General features: G+C 38.3%; 1 protein-coding gene across 1 annotated transcript; it reads right to left on the bottom strand.

The window, feature by feature from the left end:
* Positions 1-236: 236 nt before the first annotated feature.
* Positions 237-21792, bottom strand: CDO1 (cysteine dioxygenase type 1). The gene is made up of 5 exons (XM_014061437.2): positions 21452-21792; positions 12018-12095; positions 4419-4576; positions 1752-1921; positions 237-920 (listed from the first exon to the last, which is right to left on the bottom strand). Exons 1-5 carry the CDS (start codon positions 21628-21630, stop codon positions 891-893), a joined length of 615 nt encoding a protein of 204 aa, XP_013916912.1. The 5' UTR covers positions 21631-21792; the 3' UTR covers positions 237-890.
* Positions 21793-22822: the final 1030 nt, after the last annotated feature.

Consider the following 22822-nt stretch of genomic DNA (forward strand, 5'->3'; position numbering starts at 1 on the left):
GAACCCTGTTTAAGAAAAAAATGGAATACTTCCTTGGTGCCTTTTAATTTCTAGTGCTAGATACAGTGTTTATACGCGTCCCAGGTTCAGAAAAAAATAAAATAAAAATAAAAATCAGTGTTCTTTCTCCTCTTGTCCTTAGTAATGTTTCGGACTAACAAAACTATTGATCAGGCAATTTCTGTGGACCAAATTTATTAATGCTATGTAGAAAAAAAATCAATAGTACAAATGTGTCTAAAAAGCAGTTTTATTAAGGTAATTGGAGAGGTTTTAACACTACATCCAACTGAAACATTAACAGTTGAGCCCTTTCATCACTCTTAACTTAATCACAGACCTTTTTTTCTGAATAAAACATTGTACAGGATATTCCTTATTGCTCCTACTAAAAAAAATAGTACTAGCACATGTTAGTTTTTAAAATGCACAATTAAAATTCCAACAAATTATTATATGCATGATAAAAAGAATTGTTTGCATCATAGGTAGATAGGAATTAATGTTAACACGGAGTGGAGTTTGACAAGTTATATACAAGTAATTTAAGTAGTACATATTCATTCTGAAGGCCTGCTAAGTACAATGTCTGTGTACACAGTCTCAGAAGTAGAATTAATCAGAGGCATTCTGCCCCTCCCCCAATGTTCTTATTTGTTGGTTGTCTGCAAGAATCTTCTATATTCTGCACTTTAGTGTTTATGTATGACAGAGAGAAAGAAAGAGAGAAAGAAATCATAGCTAAAAAGCTGTTTTTCATATAGGACAGCTATGTAGTCCTGCATAAAGATACAGCTTGTTACTGGCATTAGCCACATAATTCTTCTGCTCTTGCTGAAACAATTTCTAACAAAATAAAAGAATATATAATTCAGTAAATTTTGTGCTTTTCAGTTGTTCTCTTGAGAAACTGCTGAAGTCTAGAGAAAGAAAGAAAAAAATGGAGAGTTTTCAGTTATTTTAAAGAAAGCAGATGTCACCGTGGCAAGAAATTTTAAATAACCGCATGACTGAAAAATGTAACATCAGGTACTATTATGTTTTCCAATAATTTTTCTGAGGTATAAAACAGATTCACTTTTATTCGTTTCATATAAGGGGAAATAATGGAATTGATTTGTAAAATACCTAAAGTAGTTTTATAATTATCATCATTTATTAGTGTTAAACTACTATCAGTAGTAATGGTTAATAATCAATAATTAATTTTATTCTTTTTTAGCTGAGACACTTTTCAAAGGCTATCATGCAGACCAGTGTTTTCAACACTGAAGACAGAAAACTGCAATTTTCTTCAAATGTCTGCCCTGAGAAAACCACATCGTCAGAATAAAGACTTTAGCTTGATCTGGTTACCCAAGTTCCAATATTTTTCAAAGAGAACCCCACTTCTTTTTAGTCTTATTCTGTAGTAAAACTTTAGTTTTACTCTGTATGTTCTAAAAAAAACATAGAGTCGCAATATGAAATATTAAAATGAAGATATGCCATCCTGAAAATATACATCATCTTTTATTTGGAAGTTATTTTTTAATAATAAAAATGTCAGGACAGAAAAGTTTACAATAAACCTAGTGTGTATTGTTTTTCTTTTCCATAATCCTGAAGCTCTGTTCAGGCATAAACTTATCATGTTTTTAATATCCTTGTCTAAGCATGGTTATGTAAGAGTCAAGCTTGTTTCCTGGCTACTTCCTCATTGCTTCTATCAGCATGACCACAAATGTCAAGACACAAGTAGTTATACTTACATATGGAGTCCTTTCTCCAAACTGACTATAGAATGTCATTTTAACTTTTTGCTTGTGTCCAGTTCTTTGATCAAAGGTCTGGCAGATTTCAAAAGGTGGACTGTACAAGTGGAGACTAACAGCTGTTTCGGTATGGCTTGGGTTCTCCACACGATGCAAACCAATGGAATCTACAAAGAATAACAAATCAATGCAGTTCATAGTTAGATTTGGCAGATCCAAGTTTTCAACCCCTCCATGAAGTCCACTAGGTCAGCGGTCCCCAACCTTTTGGGTACCAGGGACTGGTTCTGTGGAGAGAGGTTTTACCATAGATCAGAGGACGCGTGGTTTCACCTGCCACCTGCATGCCACGGGTGGGCTTCGCTTGTTTGCGCAGTCTGGTTTATGGCATGCTGCGGCCTAGTGCCAGTTCACAGACCAGTGGTTGGGGACCCCTGCACTAGGTGAGTCACCAGCTGCTTTATTAATAGGCTATATTTAAAAGGGTCTTTCAAAGGGTCTAGCATGCATATCCAGGAATCTAGTTTATTTCTTAATCAGCTTTGGACTCCCAGTAAGGCATTCTGGAGTAACTGAAGTTTATACTTCTGAATCATGCTATGTCATGCAAATCTAGAAAGACAGTGCTCCTTTTTGGCCATAGGATGTAGACCAGCTCCACAAAAGGGTACTTTAAGACTCCATCTTGGCTTGTTAAAATTGAAGGCAAAATGGTGAAAGAGCAATGAATGGCTTCCTAAGCCTGTTTCCAATGATTTCAATCTTAAAAAGGCTATTATGGGTTTTAAAGATTTTTCCAAAACAACAACAGATAGACAGACAAAGAACCACACAAAGCACCGGGAGGCATGATTGGATTACAAGCCAACATGTCTCCTCTGCATTTTATTGGGCAGTTGCCATTTTTACTTGTTGTCTGTTACTAGATTGTTTGGTAGGTTCATTTGTTTCAGGAGCTGGAGATTTGCACTAAGGGAGAATTGTAGAAACAGAAGTTACTCTCATTATATAAAACTGCAATTTGAATGGGAAGAAATCCCAGAAAAGAAAAACGATGAATTAAAGTCTTTGATAGCGCTCACATGCAATGTTTAATCAGGTCAACAGCAATCCCAGCTGGCTGTATGAATCAAGATATTCAGATTAGGAAGGAACCTGTTATATTCAACTTGTATTCAAACATACATATCGATTAGCTACTTACTGTCACAGTGCAAACATGATAAAGTGAATATCCAGAGTGAGCATACATATACATAAAATAAAGCGCAATAAATAGCCAATAAATATTTAGCATCTTTTTATAACTAAAAGATAAAGGAAAGAAGGTAAAATGGCCAGGAAAAACAGCTAGATTAGGTTAGGCACCCATTTTTCCTCCACTTGGAGAAAAAGAAGATACTAAACCTGCCATTATATAGATGTGGAATCACACAATTTTATTTTTTTGTTATTTCAAACAAATGGGGGGACAGGTACCCAGAAGGCATTAGCCACAACGTTACCTAATACCAAAAGTAGCTTCTAGTTTAGTCAGGGATAGTTTGAGTTTCTTTATTATTCAAGGGCATAGCCATATACAGAACAATCTTTTCCAAGTTTAAAAGCATGTTTCAACATCTAAGCTTGTAATTTGTGTGACCATATAGCTGAAAGATGGTATGAAGAGAAAAAACCTTTTTAAAAATGGGGGCAGCAGCTGAGGAAGTTTATGGATGGCCAGGCATAGATAAGATGACAACTTGGGAGAAAGGAAAAACACTGTGACAAGCAGAATAAATAAACTGAAGACAACTCTCAGGAATGTAATGGAAAATTATGTGGTTTGAAGATAAGGAAAATCTTAGCAGCAGCAAGGTAAGTGAAAGATTGTTAAAAAAAATTGGGTAGCTATTATGAGACAGGAAGATAATCTCTGGGATCAGACTACTGGTTTTTTAAAAGTATTTTTATCCCACATTCATTATGTTTAGAAATAATTCAAGGTGGCAAATGTATCTAATACTTCTTCCTCTGCCTATTTTTGCCACAACAACAATCCCATGAGGTGAGTTGGGCTGAGAGAGAGTGACTGGCCCAAAGTCACCCAGCCTGTTTTTCATGTCTAAGGTCAAATGAGAACTTATGGTCTTCTGCTTTCTAGATGAAATCCCTGCTATCAAAATTATACAGTAGTTATTATATGTACAGTAAATCAAAATAATACAGATTAGAAAGAGAAATTTGATGGAAAAATTCCATTGTGTTAGGAAAGGAAATTGAGCCAGTATTTTAAATTAAGGACTGACTGGTGTATGTTCAACCTCTGCTCTTTATCTATTCACTCTATCTTGCCTCCAAGGTTAGAAAAATATTCAAGGATTGGTGTATTAACATGATCTGAACATATTTTCTTCTCTGTTTTGTTATCAATAAAGTTATTTTCTAAAAATCAATTCAATTTTGTCTCCAATGAAGTCACCTTATTCCTTATACCCAGTAACATGCTATCCAGGATAAAAACCATAATTTTTGAGGTTTCTTTTCCCCAGGTAAAAACTATGATAGCAAATATTGCAAAATGAAGGGTTTTTTTTAAGGACAGAGTAGGAATTGACAGGGACGCCTCTATCATTACTGGGGAAAGAATGTTACATTTAAAGACACTAGAGCAAAATGACTTACCATTAATGTAGGCACACTGATTTCTTTTTAACACTCTTTCTGATTTTTTAAGCATCTCTCCAACCCCTTTTTTGCCAGGCCACTCAAACAAAGTTTCTTTTAGGTTTCCTTGAAGTAGCTTCATAAAACAATGCGAATCTGTGTGATCATGGATACTGCTACAAAAACAAATTCAAAAAATGCATAAAGTCAGAAAGGTTGATGCCTGTAAGGTATATAAAATACATATGTCCTAGATCAGCTTTCTCTAACTTCCAAAGAGTTAAAATGCAATTTCCAGAATTCCCAGACAGCATATTGGCAATAAACAAAAATGATTAATTGCTGTTTTGCACGGCACAACATGCCCTACAAATTCAATTATCATGAATATAATGTTCTATTCCAATTAGGTAACAGCAATAAACCACCATCTTTGGCTGATCTGAAAAGGTAAATAAGGGTTGGACCTGCTTAGTATTTGGATTGCAGATTGCCAGGAAAGTCCACAATTCTAGGTTTGATTGAGACATTTGGGGTGGGGGAGTAGCCTGGAGGAAGGCAAATGGTAAATCAGTTCTACATTGTTGTCAAGATAACTACACAGACATATCCCTGAAGTAACTAGGGGTTGAGTTCTGTGTGAAAGAGTTTACTCTTTACAATGCTCTAAAGGAGCCAACTGTAAATATCCAAGTGTTGCTAAACTTAATCCCAGCATTTTAGTTAAATGATCCAGGGTGAAGGTGTTGGGAATTGTTCAGGTACACATATTTTACATTTTTTTGTACAAACATTTACCTGGACTGAATCTAAGTAAGTATTGCAGCAAGTAATTCTACCCATGCATTAAGGAGGATTAATTATTAAATTAATAAAGAAAAGATTATTAAAGATTAGAAAAGATCATTATTAAAGGAAATATTATTCAGGCTAGCCAAAAGGACCACCATCTTTACTTCTTCTTTTTACTTGAAGCTGTACACATGTACGTACGTACACACACACACACACGCACACACACACACACACACTCCTAACATGCTTTAAGATCCACCATTATTAATGCCATATTTCTGAGTCTTTGGCTTCAGGATTCAAGTTGCTAACAAACATAGCAACCAAGTTTATTGCAGATGTTCAATAGGGAAAATAGTAGTTATAAAATACATTTGCATATCTTTTTTTTATTAAAAACCAATTTGGCACTATTTGTTTTTTCTGTCTCTGTTTTGTAATAGAAAATAAATGCCACGTTGTTATATTGTGCAACAATTTTAGAGAGAGAAAAGTAAAGTATCTAGGTTATAAAGAACACATATTTCAAAGGGACTGGGAATGTTAATTAAGAAAGAAATAGACCTAAGACAGGCAATATTTAGGTTTGGAAACAGTGTTAAACTATGTAGAAACAACTCTTAACCATAGATTTACTGTTACAGACCTTGTTGCCATACGGCATTACCAATAATAGTGGGAAAGCAGTAGCCTTGTTCTCAGAGTCCTACTTTTGTTATAAGGGACTGGAATGTATTAAGCGATATTGGCACCTTAAATGCTTTTGACTACAAGCAGAACTGAAAATTTACTAGACACTACTGCTGCCTCCCCGACAAGAGTTTCATGCTAATTAATTGTTCTAAGTGCCCAAATACTTGTAATCCTTCAATTTTATCCATGAATGTGATAGGTAAAATTGTGAATATGGTTGTACTTGCTATGTATACCATCCATATCCACGAAATTGTTTCCTTCACATGCAGAATCGAAGCGGGATCACCTGGTGTCCTACTTTCCATCTCTGGAATGGAAATAAAGCTACAATAGCCTAAGGCCACTTAGGTTGACACTGTCCATGCTAATTCCCCACAATACTGTTTGCAGTAGAAAGTTCTGTGCCTTTTGATAAACTGTTGAGACAATGTAAATTTTGCTTGTGGTTCGTGTCTCCCTCCCTATTTTGCCAGCCTTTATTACAGTCTTGCTAGTTTACTGTTTCAATGTTTGCTGAACTGAGTGGTGTGGGTGCTTGCTCTGATCTGATCTAGTATAGGAATTAACAGGAATGTGCTGGGTACAAACTAAACTGGAAATGAGCCACAATAATTTTCCAATATTAATAGCACACATTCCAGAAAAACAAAGCAAACAAAATAAAACAAAAGAAAACCGAAGCAATATTATTCTGTTCCCTATTAACTAAAGAATGAGCTACAAAAGGGAGCAGGTTATTTTCTGTCTTACAAAGCTCATATCCTTCCATGTTATGGAAACTGGTTTTGCTCTAGAGCAGAGATGGGCATCTATGGCAACTTTACAACCTGTGGACTTCAACTCCCAGAATTCCTAAGCCAGCATAGCTGCCCACCTTTGCCTTAAAAGCCACTTGAGGGCTGAGGACAATGGTTGTTTCAGACCTCAGGGTTCCAAGCCATTCTTGCATATAAAAGGGATACGTTATCCTTTGCCACATTTCCAAAGACATTTTAGAGAGATTCTCTTGACCAGATTGAAAAGGCTGGGATGGGGTGGGGACCAAGAGGAGCATTCTACTTCTGGTTTTAAGCAGCCATCACAGCACAATGCTCTTTCAGTCAAACCCTGGAGCCATCTTACAGAGGCTGATCAGAGCAATGAAAACCCTGCTACCATTGTAATAAAGCACAAAGAAGGAAGTCACCAAGTGGCGCTAAAGCAGCTGGTTCTGACAAAAGCAATCAAGATAGCAGTCCTGCAAAAACCAAAAACAAAATGACAGACTGTTTTCAAGAACTATTTCTGGCTAAGCTATAAAACCCACTTATACCATATGTTTGTATGCCAAAAGGACAATGCTCATCCAGTTTGTTTTCATCTGTAGCTGGCACTGGAAACCTGTCGCTGACTGAAAGGATTGCATGAACGTTTATGAAGGAATCCAGATGTCTACCAATATTTGTTATGTACCATAATTTGTTTGTTCACATTCTGATGTGTATGATTTTTAGTGGTGAACCTATGTGGAAATCACTGCACTTTAGGCAATCATGAAACCACATTCTATGGACTGAGTTCTGGAGAAGCGGATTCTTCCAGTTCTCAGAGGGTCTTGTACATCGAAATGGGAGAACATGCCACAGCCAACTCATTGTGGCCAACTCACTATGGGACAACTCTCTGCAGGACAATTTAACAATTCTATTTAATTATTTAAATAATTAAAACATATTTTAATTTTTGCAAATCATATTTTATTCTGTCCCTCAAGACTTGACTACTGTAATGCGCTCTACATGGGGCTGCCCCTGAAAAGTGTTCGGAGACTACAATTAGTCCAGAATGCAGCCGCGCGAGCAATACTGGGTGTACCAAGATACACCCACATTACACCTATCCTCCGCGAGCTGCACTGGCTCCCTATCGGTCTCTGAGCGCGATTCAAGGTGCTGGTCATTACCTTTAAATCCCTACATGGCCTAGGACCCGGATATCTACGAGACCATCTTCTGCCGCATACCTCCCAACAGCCGATAAGATCGCACAGGGCGGGTCTTCTCCAGGTGCCGTCAGCCAGGCAATGTCGGCTGGCGGCTCCCCAGGGGAAGGCCTTCTCTGTAGCCGCTCCGACCCTAAGGAATGAACTACCTCCAGAGATCCGAACCCTACCCACTCTCATGGCCTTCCGAAAGGCTATTAAAACCTGGCTATTCTGGCAGGCCTGGGGCTGTTGACCTCTTGACCGAGGTCCAGCCCCGATTAGACTGGGTGCATGATGTGCTTCTTTTAATCTGTTTTCCTCCGTTTGTTTTTAACTCTTTACTTTTTAAAAATTATTTTCTGTAAGCCGCCCGGAGTCCTTCGGGATTGGGCGGCTTATAAATTTATTAAATCAAATCAAATATTAAATCAAATCATTTCTTTAATGTTTCTATTCCACTATTTCTTTGATATTAGTGTCATTCTTGTCCTATAGGAAGTTGGCTGTGGCAAATTGTCATAGACTCCTTGTACACAGCTCACTGGCTGTGTCAGTGTCAAATGTGAAAAAAGTTTTTTTCTTTTTTTAGTCTCCTTCATACAATTACAGGTATATATTCACATAATTATTATTCTTATTTATATTTATCACTTTTACACATTTATTTTTCCATATAAAAAGTTAAAATATACATTCAGGGTTGCTTTGCTTACCATCCCATACACCTATTTTGTATTGTCACCACCCTACTTTTCCTTTCTTTTCTCCCTTCCTCTACTTCCTCCGTCCTCTCCTTTCCCTTTCCTTCTTCCCTTACCTCTCCCCTATTCTTCTCTTCCTCTTCCCCTTCCTGCCCTCGCCTTCTCTTTCTATCCCTTCCAACCTTCCTCTCCTTTCCTCTTTCTTACTTCCCTCTCCTTTCCTCTCTTTTCCTTCTCTCTTCCTTCCATTTTCTGTTATTGTGGTTATCTCTTCCCCTCTCTCACCTGGTGTATTTTCGGGATGGTATTCCCACAAACCCGGTTATAGCTTTATACTTATCATTTCCCATTCCCTTTTCTTCACTATCATATCCCAATTATTTTTCATCTGTGTCTCACTCTTGAACATATACTTATATATTAATACTTTATTTTCTGTTTTCCCCCTCTTCCCCCCTTTTTCATTTAATAGTGTATCATCTGGGTTCTATATCTCTCTCTTACTTTGTTTTCTAGATTTCATTTTCTAACCAGTCATAGAATCTTCCCCATGCCTTGAGATACACCAATTCCTCTTTATTTTTTATTCTCAAAGTTAACCTATTCATTTCTGCACAGTCCAAAATCTTTTTTATTATCTCTTCTTCCGTTGGTATCTTATCTAATTTCCAAATTTGTGCAAATACAATTCTCACTGCAGTTGTTCCATGTATAATCAAATAAGTGTCTTCTTTATTATATTTCTATGGAAGCATAGCAATAAAATATATTGGGTCTAAACTTTATATTTCTCTGCAACATTTTCTCTAACCATGTTCTTATTTTAGTCCAATCGTTCCTTGTTTCTGCACACGTCCACCACATATGACAATATGAACCTGTAAATTGTTGACATTTCCAGCATTCCGCTGATTTATCTTTAGATAGATAGATAATTTAGATAAATTTATTTATAGGCCGCCCTTTTCCCTGAGGGGACTCAGGGCGGCTTACAACGTATAGGGAAGGGAGTACACACAATGACATATAAAGACAGTACGTAATTAAAACTAGAAGCAACATTCATTCATCATTCGGGAGGGAACGGATTATAATCTTTAACCCCAGGCCTGACGGGATAGCCAGATCTTGAGGGCTGTGCGGAAGGTCTGGAGGGTGGTGAGGGTACGAATCTCCACGGGGAGATCGTTCCAAAGGGTCGGAGCTACTACTAAAAAGGCTCTCCTCCGCGTAGTTGCCAGTCGACACTGACTGGCGGATGGGACTCGGAGGAGGCCTAATCTGTGTGATCTAATAGGTCGCAAGGAGGTAATTGGCAGGAGGCGGTCTCTCAAGTACAAGAGAACATCAACATTTAAACATCTTTGCTAATTTTTTGGATGGCATGTGGCATCTATAAAACATTTTATATATGCTATTGACATAGTTAATTTGTAGTCCAAGGTGGCGCAGTGGTTAAATGCAGCACTGCAGGCTACTGCTAGATCAGCAGGTCAGCGGTTCAAATCTCACCAGCTCAGGGTTGACTCAGCCTTCCATCCTTCCGAGGTGGGTAAAATGAGGACCCAGATTGTTGGGGGCAATATGCTGACTCTCTGTAAACCGCTTAGAGAGGCCTGAAAGGCCTATGAAGCGGTATATAAGTCTACTGCTATTGCTATTGCTATAGTTCCTTTGCCATAGTTGCTGTCATTTTGCTAACTCAATTGTATAGCCAAAATTCTTTGCCCATGCTATCATTGTACCCTTAACCACTTCTTCTAATCTGATTCTTAGTAGATAGCTATATAGTTTCTTAATCATTCTTTCTTCTGTCCTCATGAGTATCTTATCCAGCTCTGAACTTCCCAAATTGAAGCCATACTCTCTCTTATCTTTTTCATATCTTGATTGTATTTGCAATTGCGAAAACCAACCTATATCAATCCCTTGTTCTTCTAACTCTTGTTTTTGTTTTAATTCCCCCCTTTCTGTTAAAATATATTTGTATCTAATAATATTCTTCGTACTACTAATATTTGGGTGTGTCAACGCTTCGATTGTTTAAAGCCACATTGGTATTTCTAAGTAGTGTTTTCCTTTTACTTGTTCCCATGCTGTTAATAATCCATTCCTTACACAATGTCTCTGGAAATAACCATGTATCTTATTTTTACCATACGGTACTCTGTCAGCATCAAATGTGATGCTGGACCTCTAATTGTTCTTATTGCTCTGCTCTTAAAATGCCAGAATTGGGTGAATTTAAACTCCTTTAATACCCACAATTTGGGACTGTTATGGTTAGAATAAAAATGGTGTGAATATTATAAATGAATTACTCTCCAGTCTTTAACATGATATGTATGGACAGGACTGATAGACTAGTTCTTGGGTCAATGTGAAGTTATACTAAAATAATATTAAAGCTGAATAAAAATGCTTAAAAATTAAAAATATGTGAAGATTCAAGCATGCAGGGTAGGGATTTGCCCTTCTAGGATCAGAGCTTCTGTAATTGATCCTTATTTATTTTTTAAATAGTTCTGTCTGATCCAGGGGTGAAATTCAGCAGGTTCTGACATGTTCTAGAGAACCGGTAGCAGAAATTTTGAGTAGTTCAGAGAACTGGCAAATACCACCTCTGGCTAACCTCAGAGTGGGGAGGAAATGGGGATTTTGCAGTATCCTTCCCCTGCCACGCCCATCAGGCCATGCTCACAGAACCAATAGTTAATTTTTTTAAATTTCATCACTGGTCTGATCTCAGGATCAGGTGTGATTGATCTTTAAATGGGAAAGCATAAGAGATTGAGAGCTGGAAGTCGAAAAACCTGCAGAAAGTGCAATGGAAAACTTTATCTACCGGTGCCAAGAAAACTCATGAATGAGTATGCAAAATTGCAAAAAAAAAGTGTTTGGTGTGTATGGGGAAATTGCATTTTGGAGCTACCATTTTGGTAATCATTCTCTTATGAGAAGTTGCATTAAGAGTCTCAGTTCTGAAGATGCGGACTTAAAGTAGCAGCAATTATAAAACATGGTTTTCTTTTGAACTAATCCCGTGGTTGTTGAATGCAGGCTGAGAATAAAGTGCATCTTCATTTGCTTTCTGAAATTATAGCAAGCTGTCTTTTCTGGCTAGCTTTTGCAGTCAAGACAGGATCCTCACACATTATACTCTTACGGAAAGACAAAATCTTCTTCAAGAGAAATCAGCAAGCACTAATGAAGCCTCACCAGATAACCAGTGACCATGAGTAGTAATCCAGTATACAAAAATGTGGCCATTGACAATTGTTACACGTTTGGTTTTGATCTATGAATTTAAGAGTTATCAATATGTTGGAAAGGTGGACTTCAACCATCTATTACTAAGTTACAACATAAACAGCATTCTCTTCAGGGTACATTCAAGTGTATTCACATTGTAAAATTGCGTCCACAGACTTTTGAAAATTAAGTATCTTCTCAATTACAAACCTGCCATGGCCTTCTCCCCAGCATAAGATCATCAGATTGAATTTTCCATTTCCTTTATCTATAAGATTTCTTGTGTATCTGAAATGATAAAACAGGGAGTCCTTGTAAGTTTTACCCTCGAGAAGCAGAAACAATTTTTAAAAGACATGAAATGGCATAGGCAGGCTGCCATTCTGTTCCAAAAAACCTTCATGTTAAAGATTATTGAGACATTAAATCATTTTATTCACTGGTTTTGCATTGTGTGACTTACCTTACAGGCAGATTCTTGCTGGACAAGAATCACATGTCAAATGATTTAAACAGTAGGACATAAACTAAAGCATACATTTATTTATTTAGGGGTTTTTAAAATCCTATGTTTATTATTTTTTATAAATAATAACTCAAGGTGGTGAATGTACCTCATACTCCTTTCTCTTCCTATGTTCTTGACAACAACCCTGTGAGCCAGCTTTCGTGCCTAAGGCAGGACTAGAACTCATAGTTTCCTGATTTCTAGTCTGGTCTCTTCACTATTAGTCTATAGCAATAGCACTTAGACCAGTGATGGCTAATCTTTTTCTAAAGGTGTGCCAAAACTGTGTGCACGAGCAGTATCACACATGTGTGCCCCCACTTGTGCATGTGCAAATACCCATGTGAGGGGGTGATTTTCACCCTCTCTAGACTCCGGAGGCTTTCTTGAAGCCTGTGGAGGACGAAAAACGGCCCAACTGGTCAACCAGCAATTCATTCATGCCGGAGCCAGAGCTGAGGGCTGCCATGCTGGCAAATGTGGCTTTGTGTGCCACCTGTGGCATGCATGCCATAGGTTCGCCATCCCAGACTTAGACTTATATACTGCTTCACAGTGCTTTACAGCTCTCTCTAAGCGATTTACAGAGTCAGCATATTGCCCCCAACAATCTGGGTCCTCATTTTACCCACCTCAGATGGATGGAAGGCTGAGTCAAGCTTGCGGCTGGTGAGACTCGATTTGCCAAACTGTTGGCAGCTAGTGATTAACAGAAGTAGCCTGCAGTACTGGACTCTAACCACTGCGCCACTGCAGTGATTAATAGTGGACACCAGCTTTCAAGATTCCCCCGCCCTCTTTTGAAAACACTACCTTAAGAGTTAGTGAGCTCCAATGAGTATGTGAATCTACTTGTGGAATTTTTCTCTATGGTTTGTATGTGTGTGTGTGGGGGGGGGTGGATTTTCCTCTTCGGTTTCCCATGCCTGACACTTCACCCTATGCAGATGGATACTTCTGGAACAGTGGAGGAACAAAGATAATTATTTTCCACCAGCAGCATTATATTACATGCATTTTTCTTCACCTCTTTATACTACTATACTAATATTTTCCAAGATCCCTCTCTCATCTAAAAGGAAGTTTGGAAGGACTAAACAGCATCAATCATTTAAAAAACCGCATTTATATAGTGCTAGAATTCAAAAGAAACTTAAAAACAAATTCACAATCCAATTAATAATGTAACTCAAATGCTTCTCAGATTAGATAATTTCTAAATATTTGTAGTCATATTAAGGAAAATTATTTTTCTGTGTGAGGTATACACCTGAAAGGAAAAGTTATGTAATAATATATAATGTATACATACATGCCTGGACACGTATTCATGAAGGCAACCAAAGGAAAAGGACAAAATCTTCTTGATAAAATATTAATTTTATACATAACAAGAGATTATGACAAATTAGATAAAGAGCGTCAAGGGCAGGTGTTACTCAAGAATCTCTGATTAGGAAGTTCTTTAGTAAGATTCAAGATAACAGACTAGAGCTTGCAGAACAGAAGAAAAAACTGAACAGAAATTCTCTAAAACTTTTGAATTAAGGCCGATTTTTTAAAAGCTGCAAATCAGGAGTTTCCTAATGCATTTTCACTAGAAAACACCTCTCAAGTATTAACAATTCACATTTATCCATTTTAAATATTACCAGCAGAATGGACATGGTTTTAGATCAGAGCACTATCCAAACATGGAGCACTTTAGAAAACATCTGGACAGAGACTTTTTTCAAAATGAAAAAACTGAAAGAATTGAAATGCAGGTAGCTCACTTATATACAGGCAATGTGTTATTGAAAATGATGCAACCAATATATGATATACAACATAATAAGAGTATCCAGCCCTAGAAAATAAAATCTGGCAGAGCACTGTTATTACATGACATTGTATTTCTCTTACGTAATTAATAATAACATTATAAAGCATAAGTCAATACTTGGGTAATGAGGTGGATTTTTTATGAGTGCTATGGTGAGCTAGACAGAAAATGGCATTTATGACCGAGATAGTGATTGGATGCTATATCTGAATTTACAAAATCTCTTCAGAGAAAGGAAAGATTGTGAGATAACTCATATGCACTCCAGACAGGTGGTCTTGTTGAGTAGACTGCAGGAACCATGGTTTTGTAGACGGTTTATGAGTTGTTGAGCGGTTGGGAGTCAAAGTAACAGTAACAGTGTAACAGAGTTTGAAGGGACCTTGGAGGTTTTCTAATCCAACCCGCTGCTTAAGCAAGAGATCCTACACCATTCTGGACAAATGGATGTCCAATCTCTTCTTTAAAATCTCCAGAACTTCTGGAGGGAAGCTGTTGCACTGGTTAACTGTTCTCATTGTCAGGAATTTTTTCCTTAGTTCCAGGTCAGATCTTTCTTTGATAAATTTCCATCCGTTGCATATTGTCCTACTCTCCAGTGCTTTTGAAAATAGGCTCAACCCCTTCTTTTTAGGGCAGTACCTCAAACCTTGAAAGATTGGAATCAAGTTAACCCTAGTCCTTCTCTATGTTAGACTAGACATATCCATCGTAACATGGTCTTTTAAGGACAAAATTTGGCCGAACTTCATTTTTTAACCTTTTTATTCTTTTGGGAAATATTAAGACTATTTAAATCAGCATGTTTTTACTGTACTCACTGGGTAAGGTTCCTTCCCCTTGGTAAAAGTAGTTTTAAATACAATTCTAAGCACTTGGAAAAATATTATTTTTTGGAAAACATAATGTTTTGAGTGTTTTTAGAAAGTTTAAGAATTTGTAATAAAAATTGGAAATAAATTATAAAATCCTTTCTGTGGGAAACTAGATGTTTACATTCTTTGAGAGGAAAAAAAGTTGGGTTTTTGAAGTCTGGATCCTAGAAGGCATTAGAAGCAAATAATATAATGGATGCATCCAGAACAGGGATGTGCAGTCAGGGGAGGCAGGGGAGGCAGAGCCTCACCACTGTCATCATGAAAAGAAAAAAAAAAGTAAAAGGAAAAAGGCAAGAGCTGAGGTCAGGCTGAGCTAGTTGCTACCAGAATCACCATGGATGACTCTGCTTAGTGCTTAACTGTTTAAAAAAGCCTCTTAAAAAGTGCCCTCTACAGGAGGCGGCAGGAGAACAAGGTGCCTCATCTAATCTGACTTTATGATCACTCGAGCAGAGCTAAGCAAGGGTTAAAAGCCGAAAAATTCCTGACGTAGATGAGGCACATCCTTCTCCTGCCTCCTGTAGAGGGCGTTTTTTAGAGGCTTTTTAGAGGCTCTGGCAGCAACTAGCTCAGCCTGACTTCATGCTTTTTTCCTTTTCCTTTTTTGTCTTTTCATGTTGACAGGCAACAGCAGAGTTTAAATCCTCTCTGAAACAGCTGGAAAAGGTACATGTGTGGGTCGGAGGGAGGGGGAGGAATTCAAAAAGTTTGATTGCATGCAGAGCCACGTTGCCTTTTCAAACACACACACACATGCATGCACACATGCATGTACACACACACACACACACACACACACACACGGATAAAAGTATATAAGCCCAGCTTCACTGATTACAAGTTTGAAAAGGCAACGTGGCTCCACCTGCAATCAAAGGCTTGGATCGGAAGGCAGCAGGAGTGTGTGGGGCAGGGTATGGCAGAGGAGCTGCTTTCAAGCCACTGGAAAATATATCCAATCCAACTTCTGTGTTTGTGTTTGTTTGAGAGTGAGTGAGTGAGAGAGGGATCCAACTTCTCTCTGTGTGTGTGTCTGTTTGAGAGAGGGGGAGGGAGGGAGAGAGGGAGGAAGGAGGGGGAGGAAGAAGAAAAAGAATGAAGGAAAACTTTTTTGCAAAGGAGAAAAACAAATACTGTTGCTTTAAACCGGAACTGAGCATGCCTGGCTGTGGAATTCTGGAAGTTGAAGTCCACAAATCTAAAAAAAATTGAAACCCCTGTGTCAGTGCCTCACCAGCCATAAACCTCACCGTATGTCACTGATCCAGAAGTATATGTAAAAAGTGATTCAAAACATATACTTAAAGATTTCTAGCATTAATGGGAGTTTCGACACACATGCACTTTGGGCACTCAGTCTGGAAAAGGTTACCCATCACTGGGTTAGAGATTATTGTATTTGAAAAGCTGATAGTAAGTTGTTAAAGTTGTTTGATACTTGCTGGGAAGTAGGGGGAAAATTCCTTTTTATCTTCTTTTTTCTTTTTAAATATTTTTTCTTTTTCTTTTTTTTTTCTGGTTTTTTTTTACTATTTTATAGTTTGCATTACCTTTACTTGTATATTGTAAGTAGAGGTAAAGGTTCCCTCACACCTATATGCTAGTTGTTCCTGACTCTAGGGGGCGGTGCTCATTCCATTTCAAAGCCAAAGAGCCAGCACTGTCCGAAGATTGTCTCCATGGTTATGTGGCTGGCATAACTAAACATCAAAGGTGCATGGAAAGCTGTTACTTTCCCACCAAAGGTGGTTCTTATTTTTTGAACTCCTAGGTTGACAGAAGCTGGGACAAGTAACGGGAGCTCACTCCGTTACACAGCACTAGTGATTCAAACCACTGAATTGCCGGCTTTCTGATTGGCAAGCTCAGCGTCTTAGCCACTGAGCCACCACATCCCTGCATATTCTACTTCTTAGTAAAATTATTTTTTTCTATTAAAATTAAAAAATATTTTGGGAGATGAACATCAAGTACCTTAAGTCAGTTTTTTTAACTGATAGGCCCAGTTCACAATGTAAATATGAAGCAGAGATATATGTACTATATATGTATATTTCCTGATACTATGATACACTATGACTCAAAAACAGATTTTCATTTACCCAAAGTGACCAGTGGCATCTTCAGAGTGTATATGTGTCAAAGGCCATCCCTCATGATTAAAGCCTTGCCCACTGTCTGTGTGTGTGTGTGTGTGTGTGTGTGTGTGTGTGTGTATGTAGCAACAATCTCTTAGCAGTTCTGTAACTGCCATCTTGCCAGTTTTGAACACACACACACACACACACACACACACACACACACACCGCTGATACCATTGAAAATGACACAGATGGGTTGGAAACTATTCCATTCCAATCTGATCACTGATAAAACTATATTCCTTATTGGTTTATACAAAGCTCTGGTGTGTTATGTGGGTAACAGCATTTTTGTGAGCAGAGACCCTTTTTGTAAAGCTCTCTGCAGGACAGTTTATGAACATATAAATCCAATAAACCTAAACCTAACCTAAACAAGAGGAATCAGACTTAGGATTGTGGTATCTACTTTGAATTTTATCAGAGTCTTGAGGACCATCAGCTGGAGTAGAGGCAACAAAAATGTTCAAGAAGAGGAAAACAAGGATTGTTATTTACTTCAAGGAATGCTTTAGGAAAACAAATGGTGCTCAAGATGAGTCATGACCAACCAATTATTCAGAAAGATTAGAGTATCTGAATAAACATAACCTATGAAGGAGAATCTCCCTTGATAATTGGTTCCACTGTCAAAGTGCACAGTTAGAAAAGTTTTCCCCTCACTTCATAATCTGCCTTTTGTAACTTAAGTCCAGTATCCAAAATCTTGTATTCTGGAATGAAAAAAAACAGGTCCTGCCCCATTTTATGTGACCTTCTTTCAGGTATTTGAAGTGTGTTATCATTTTATCTTTCCCCTTAAGATGTTTTCTCAAGGCTAAACATATCTCTTTCAAAGTTTCTTCATAGGAACTTAGAGAGGAAAGTATATAAACCACCAAAACTGTGACTTTTGTTAGCAGGACCTTGTAGTGTTTTAAAGATAATTCCTGAGAGTTATTTCTATATACGTAACTAAGTCATCTATTATGGGGAGCTAATCATATCTCTTTATATATACCAAGATATATTGCGTAATTTTTAAAGACTGCCTGCATTTAATAACTTTATTGTGGCTTGCTTTATTACTTGTAAACTTGATAATATTCATGTATGCATTGATATAATACAATATCAGACAATTTTATCACTCCTCTTAGTATGGTAATAATGCCATTAAGGGAGTGTATGAAGCCAACCAAAATGCTTGTGTCCACAAATGGCTTTAAACCTAACTTTCCATTGCCATCCAAAACTAGTGCTTATGAATCAGAAAATATAGAGTTTGCATCTCAGAGGGCTTGCTATCATTTCTTTTTAATTGTCAGTATGATGGGTGATGTAAATAATCTAATACTCAATTTGCAGAGTTGATCACTAGCAAGTGCCTTAGTTTTTTTGGTCACTCCAGTCTTGCCATTCCAATCACCTGAGCCTCAAATAAGCAGTTTCCTTTAAATTTATGGAATATATTTACTTTAGGGAAAGGAGACAACCAATGAAATGCCAAGCAACCATTAGCTCATGGTTTCATCTTCTTTCCCTATATATCTGTAGTAGGGAACTCCTGGTCTTCCGGATGTATCCATCTGGCTTCAACCCTAGTTAGTCTGAACAGGGATGTAGGCTTCTGGGTGTTACTATCCTCCAGACGTTGTTAAAACCACAGGCTTTGTTGCAAACAGAAATATATAGCATTTAACCATCTATGACAGAGAGTGTGGGGAGTGATAGTAACATTCAATTCCATTTCCAAATTAAAATATGTACATCCGAATAATCCAATTAGTACATTACTACCAAAAGTAGTGAGGATGCCCAGAAAGATGTGAAAGTTAACAGAGATTCTGATTTCTGTAGATCAAGATAAGTTACTTTACAGATGTATTTAGGATTCTTTGTTCAGTGGTATTTGGAACATTCTTCACAGAAAAACTGGAAGGACAGGAGAAAGATAATTTTGTAAGATACCATGTGCTACTAAGATGGCCTTGAATGACAGTTGTGCATTTACTAACCAATGAGTGAAGATCACATACGCTTTTTAACAGCTTCCAGAGAAAAGTAATCAATGCCATTGTTTACCTTGGAACGTGAAAACTGATAAGGAGTCAGCTAAAGCTTTGTGACCTCATATATATGAAATGTAATGTACCACGAAGAGTCATGCCAGCTATATCAGTCACTGAGGTCATCTATATTCTGAATAGCAGTCGTCGCTCTCCAAACTTTGGGAAGTGTCTTTGGTATTTTGGCAGGTCATAGGTCATAGAATAACAATCAACTTGTGCCAATCCTTAACTTATGTAACAACCATATTGATTTGGATGTACCTTAAGAATTCACATTTTGACCTTTCTCTGTTTATTATATATATGGGAAGAATAATTTAATGGTTAGGGCAGCATTTCTGACCCGGTGCTTTCTCTTGGCTGTGCTTGCCAGCATTTCCAAGCACTATGACCAATACCAGATATAAGAAGGCTATATGGAAGGATAAACAGCAATTAACTCAAATCGGTAGTGGGAGTTTGCTACTACTTGAAAGATGCAGCTTTATGCTTTAGAGAATTACTTAACAAATCCCTACAAGCTAGGTGAGTTGAATCTGCACGTACTTACCTCCTTTCTGTATTGCAGAAACCAATATACGTGATATACAGTATGTTGCTATACTCAATGTCACTGGATGCAGGTTATTTTTTCTTTAATATTTCTTATCTTTCAGAGAAATATGCCTGTTGGACTGTTGTGACATAGACCACAAAGAGTCTCATAATGCCTAAAGAATAACAACATCTCCTAGACTAAAACTTAATTAATCATACACATGAAGTTTCTATTGAGGCAGAAATATGTTTGTAGATATGATTGTGGATGTGGAAGATGGTAGGTGATAACCATAAGGTTGAAGGGCAATGAATTGCATAAATGTTGGGTAGTAATAACTATTTTATTATAGTGGCTATTCACAAATGTGCATGATCATTCAGATATTTCAGCTGCACTACTTAGATTTCAGTTCCTTGAGGTCAGAGGGACAAAGTTCTTTTTTGTTTAAAATCAACCTGCACATGTCAAAATAGCTCTACGGAGTAAGGATGTTTATCCTTTGATCTCATTCCCACATGGAAAAAGAATCCAATATCTGCTGCAGTCATACAGAACCCCATCAACATGACAGTAACTACTGACAGAACACACAAATTGGGTCAATTCCAACCGGACAACTGTGTTCTTATAAAGTTCCTGGATTTAAAAGACATACAGCTAGAAACTAACCATACAGGCTGGGCTCGTATAACATGCAATTTTGTTAGGGAGTTTGTGAGTGCAATTTATAAGTAGTACACCCTATGGATTATAAATCAAACTAGCATCAGAATCAAGTATGACAACTTTGCAATATTACATGGGAAATACAAGGTCGTATTGTAGTTTGCCATTCTATGTGATTTGATTTTCAATTGTATTTGGCAGCCATCACTCTACATCTCTACTAGACAGCCAAAGATTCTTTTAAATTACATTCACACTTCTGCAATAGACATGGTTATATTGCTCCTAATTCCCCTTCAGATGCATTCCTCAAGATGTAGTATGCATAAATGCAGAAATTTTTGGAAAATCACAAAAAATGAAAACCAGGTGACCAACATAATGTCACACCTAATAATCAAATGTGCAAAAATGGTAGAAAAATTGGAGTAGATAACGCAGATCCTAACATATGGGCTGCAAAGGCAGGACAAAACTAGTAAGACCTCCTTTGACACGAAGGTTGGTTCCCGGAAACGGGGCACTTCGAATGGGAACCAAGGAGGTTCTGCAGCATAAAAAGTGTCACATTGCAAGTAGGTCTGGGCAAGACAGCCTGGGAGTTTTGCCAATGCATCTCTCCCCAGCTGTTTCTAAGGTACCCCATTCATTTCTAAATTGGCAACCAGCGCTGGATTGCGTGGCCCACCCCTCGATCCAAGTTATTTTTCTTTTTTATAAAATCGCACTTAATCTCAGTTGCAGCCATGGGAACCAGGTTGGTAACAAAACATTATTTCGTTTTGCATGATTTTAAAAAAAAAATGAAAGCTGCAAATTAGATACATGTAACGCGATCCGCGTTAACAAAGTCTGGCACACCTTACATCGGGAGGGGGCAACGGAAGGGAGCGGGTTTGTATATAAGGGCTGAGCACCAGATGCATTTCTTTCTCTGCCTTCAGTAACAACTGAAGCCTCCGAGGCTATAATTCGGCATAGCAGACATTCATTTCCTCTCTCCCAGTGGTCCTCCCCCCGCCCCCCCCAATTACCTGAATTGGTCAAACTTGGCATATTTGGTCCACTCCTCTGGGTTGCTCTCATAAGATTCCATTAAAGTTTGCACTTCTGCCACATTGACTTTATCGCTGGCAAACAAGTGATGCAGGATCTCGATCAGCTCCTTCAAGGTCTGCGCTTTCCATACTTCTCCCTGCATCGAGTACTCCATAACTCTCGACCGCCGCTCCGCTGCAAGAAAGTCTTCCCGCTAGATGGACAATGAAAGCTCGACTCTCCTCCCCGTACCGCAACGCCAAAGAGACGCTCGCACTCAAGCTGCAGGTTTCGCTAGCCTCTCTCTCTCTCTCTCTCTCCCCTCTCTCTCTTCTGGCGCTCAGAGGAGGAACGTACCAAATATCTAAGGAGAGCAGAGGGAGGTACCAACTCGGTCCTTTCAGTCAGCTATAGGTCCCTGGGCAGGCTAAAATAAAAGACACCCCCAGCGTCGCCGCCAAAGGCTTCAAGGAGCTGCTCTTTGAGAGCCCTCCGCTTTTCCCGGCTCTCTTACTGTCTTATCATACAAGATAAGGTCCGAAGCGATACGGTGCTTAAACTCTGCAGCGCAAACGGAATTGTGGGGCGAAATGCACAGCGAGAGGCCCCATCAATGGAAGAAGGGAGGAGGTCCCAGCCCCCAAAGATCCCTCACATGTAACCAATTATTGCTAATCTTGACAACTGCAATAGAGGGCGAAGCCTTCCGATTCGATCGGATTATCCAGCAAGCCTCGCAAATCTTAAGAGATGCCACGTCCGTTCGTTCTCTTCATACCCAACCACCCCCCACCCCCATTTCGTTTTGTGCGACAGCGGAGCTTTAAATTCCCACTTTTCGTGAGGCAATAGTCATGAGATCCGGAGAACCCAAAACGATTATGCTTGAATAGAAATGCGCTCGATACTGCAGGTTGCTTGCTCGTTCTCTTCCATACCCTTCAACTGGCTTGCTTAAAAGTGAATAATAATTGGGGGGGGGGGGGATTTCTTCCTATTACAGTAGGCACAGTAACGCCGTTTTGAAAATGAAATTAAGATTTAGCACGGCTTTGGGCAAGCATCCGGATATGTGACCCAAGGTGAAATGATGCAGTTAGGGGTCAGCTACATCCAAAGATTTCTAAACTTGGCTAAAAATAATATTGCAGCAGGAGATAACAGGTGCAAAATCCCAAAGCAAACATAAAAAACTGTTTGAAGTTCTTCTGTCAAAACGCAGTTAAGTCAATCATTAGCTCAAAGATAAACTCCCACTTACATCATTCATACTTCTGGCATGGCAACCTAGAGAGGGCAGTAGCATCATCAGCTGAAATTTCAGCATAAAGTCCATTTAGTAAAGTTGTGTATCATCTATTCTGAAC

This window comes from Thamnophis sirtalis, unplaced genomic scaffold (genome assembly GCF_051295495.1).
Source record: "Thamnophis sirtalis isolate CommonGarterSnake01/CBP01778 unplaced genomic scaffold, rThaSir2_p1.2 scaffold_5, whole genome shotgun sequence".
NCBI lineage: Eukaryota > Metazoa > Chordata > Lepidosauria > Squamata > Natricidae > Thamnophis > Thamnophis sirtalis.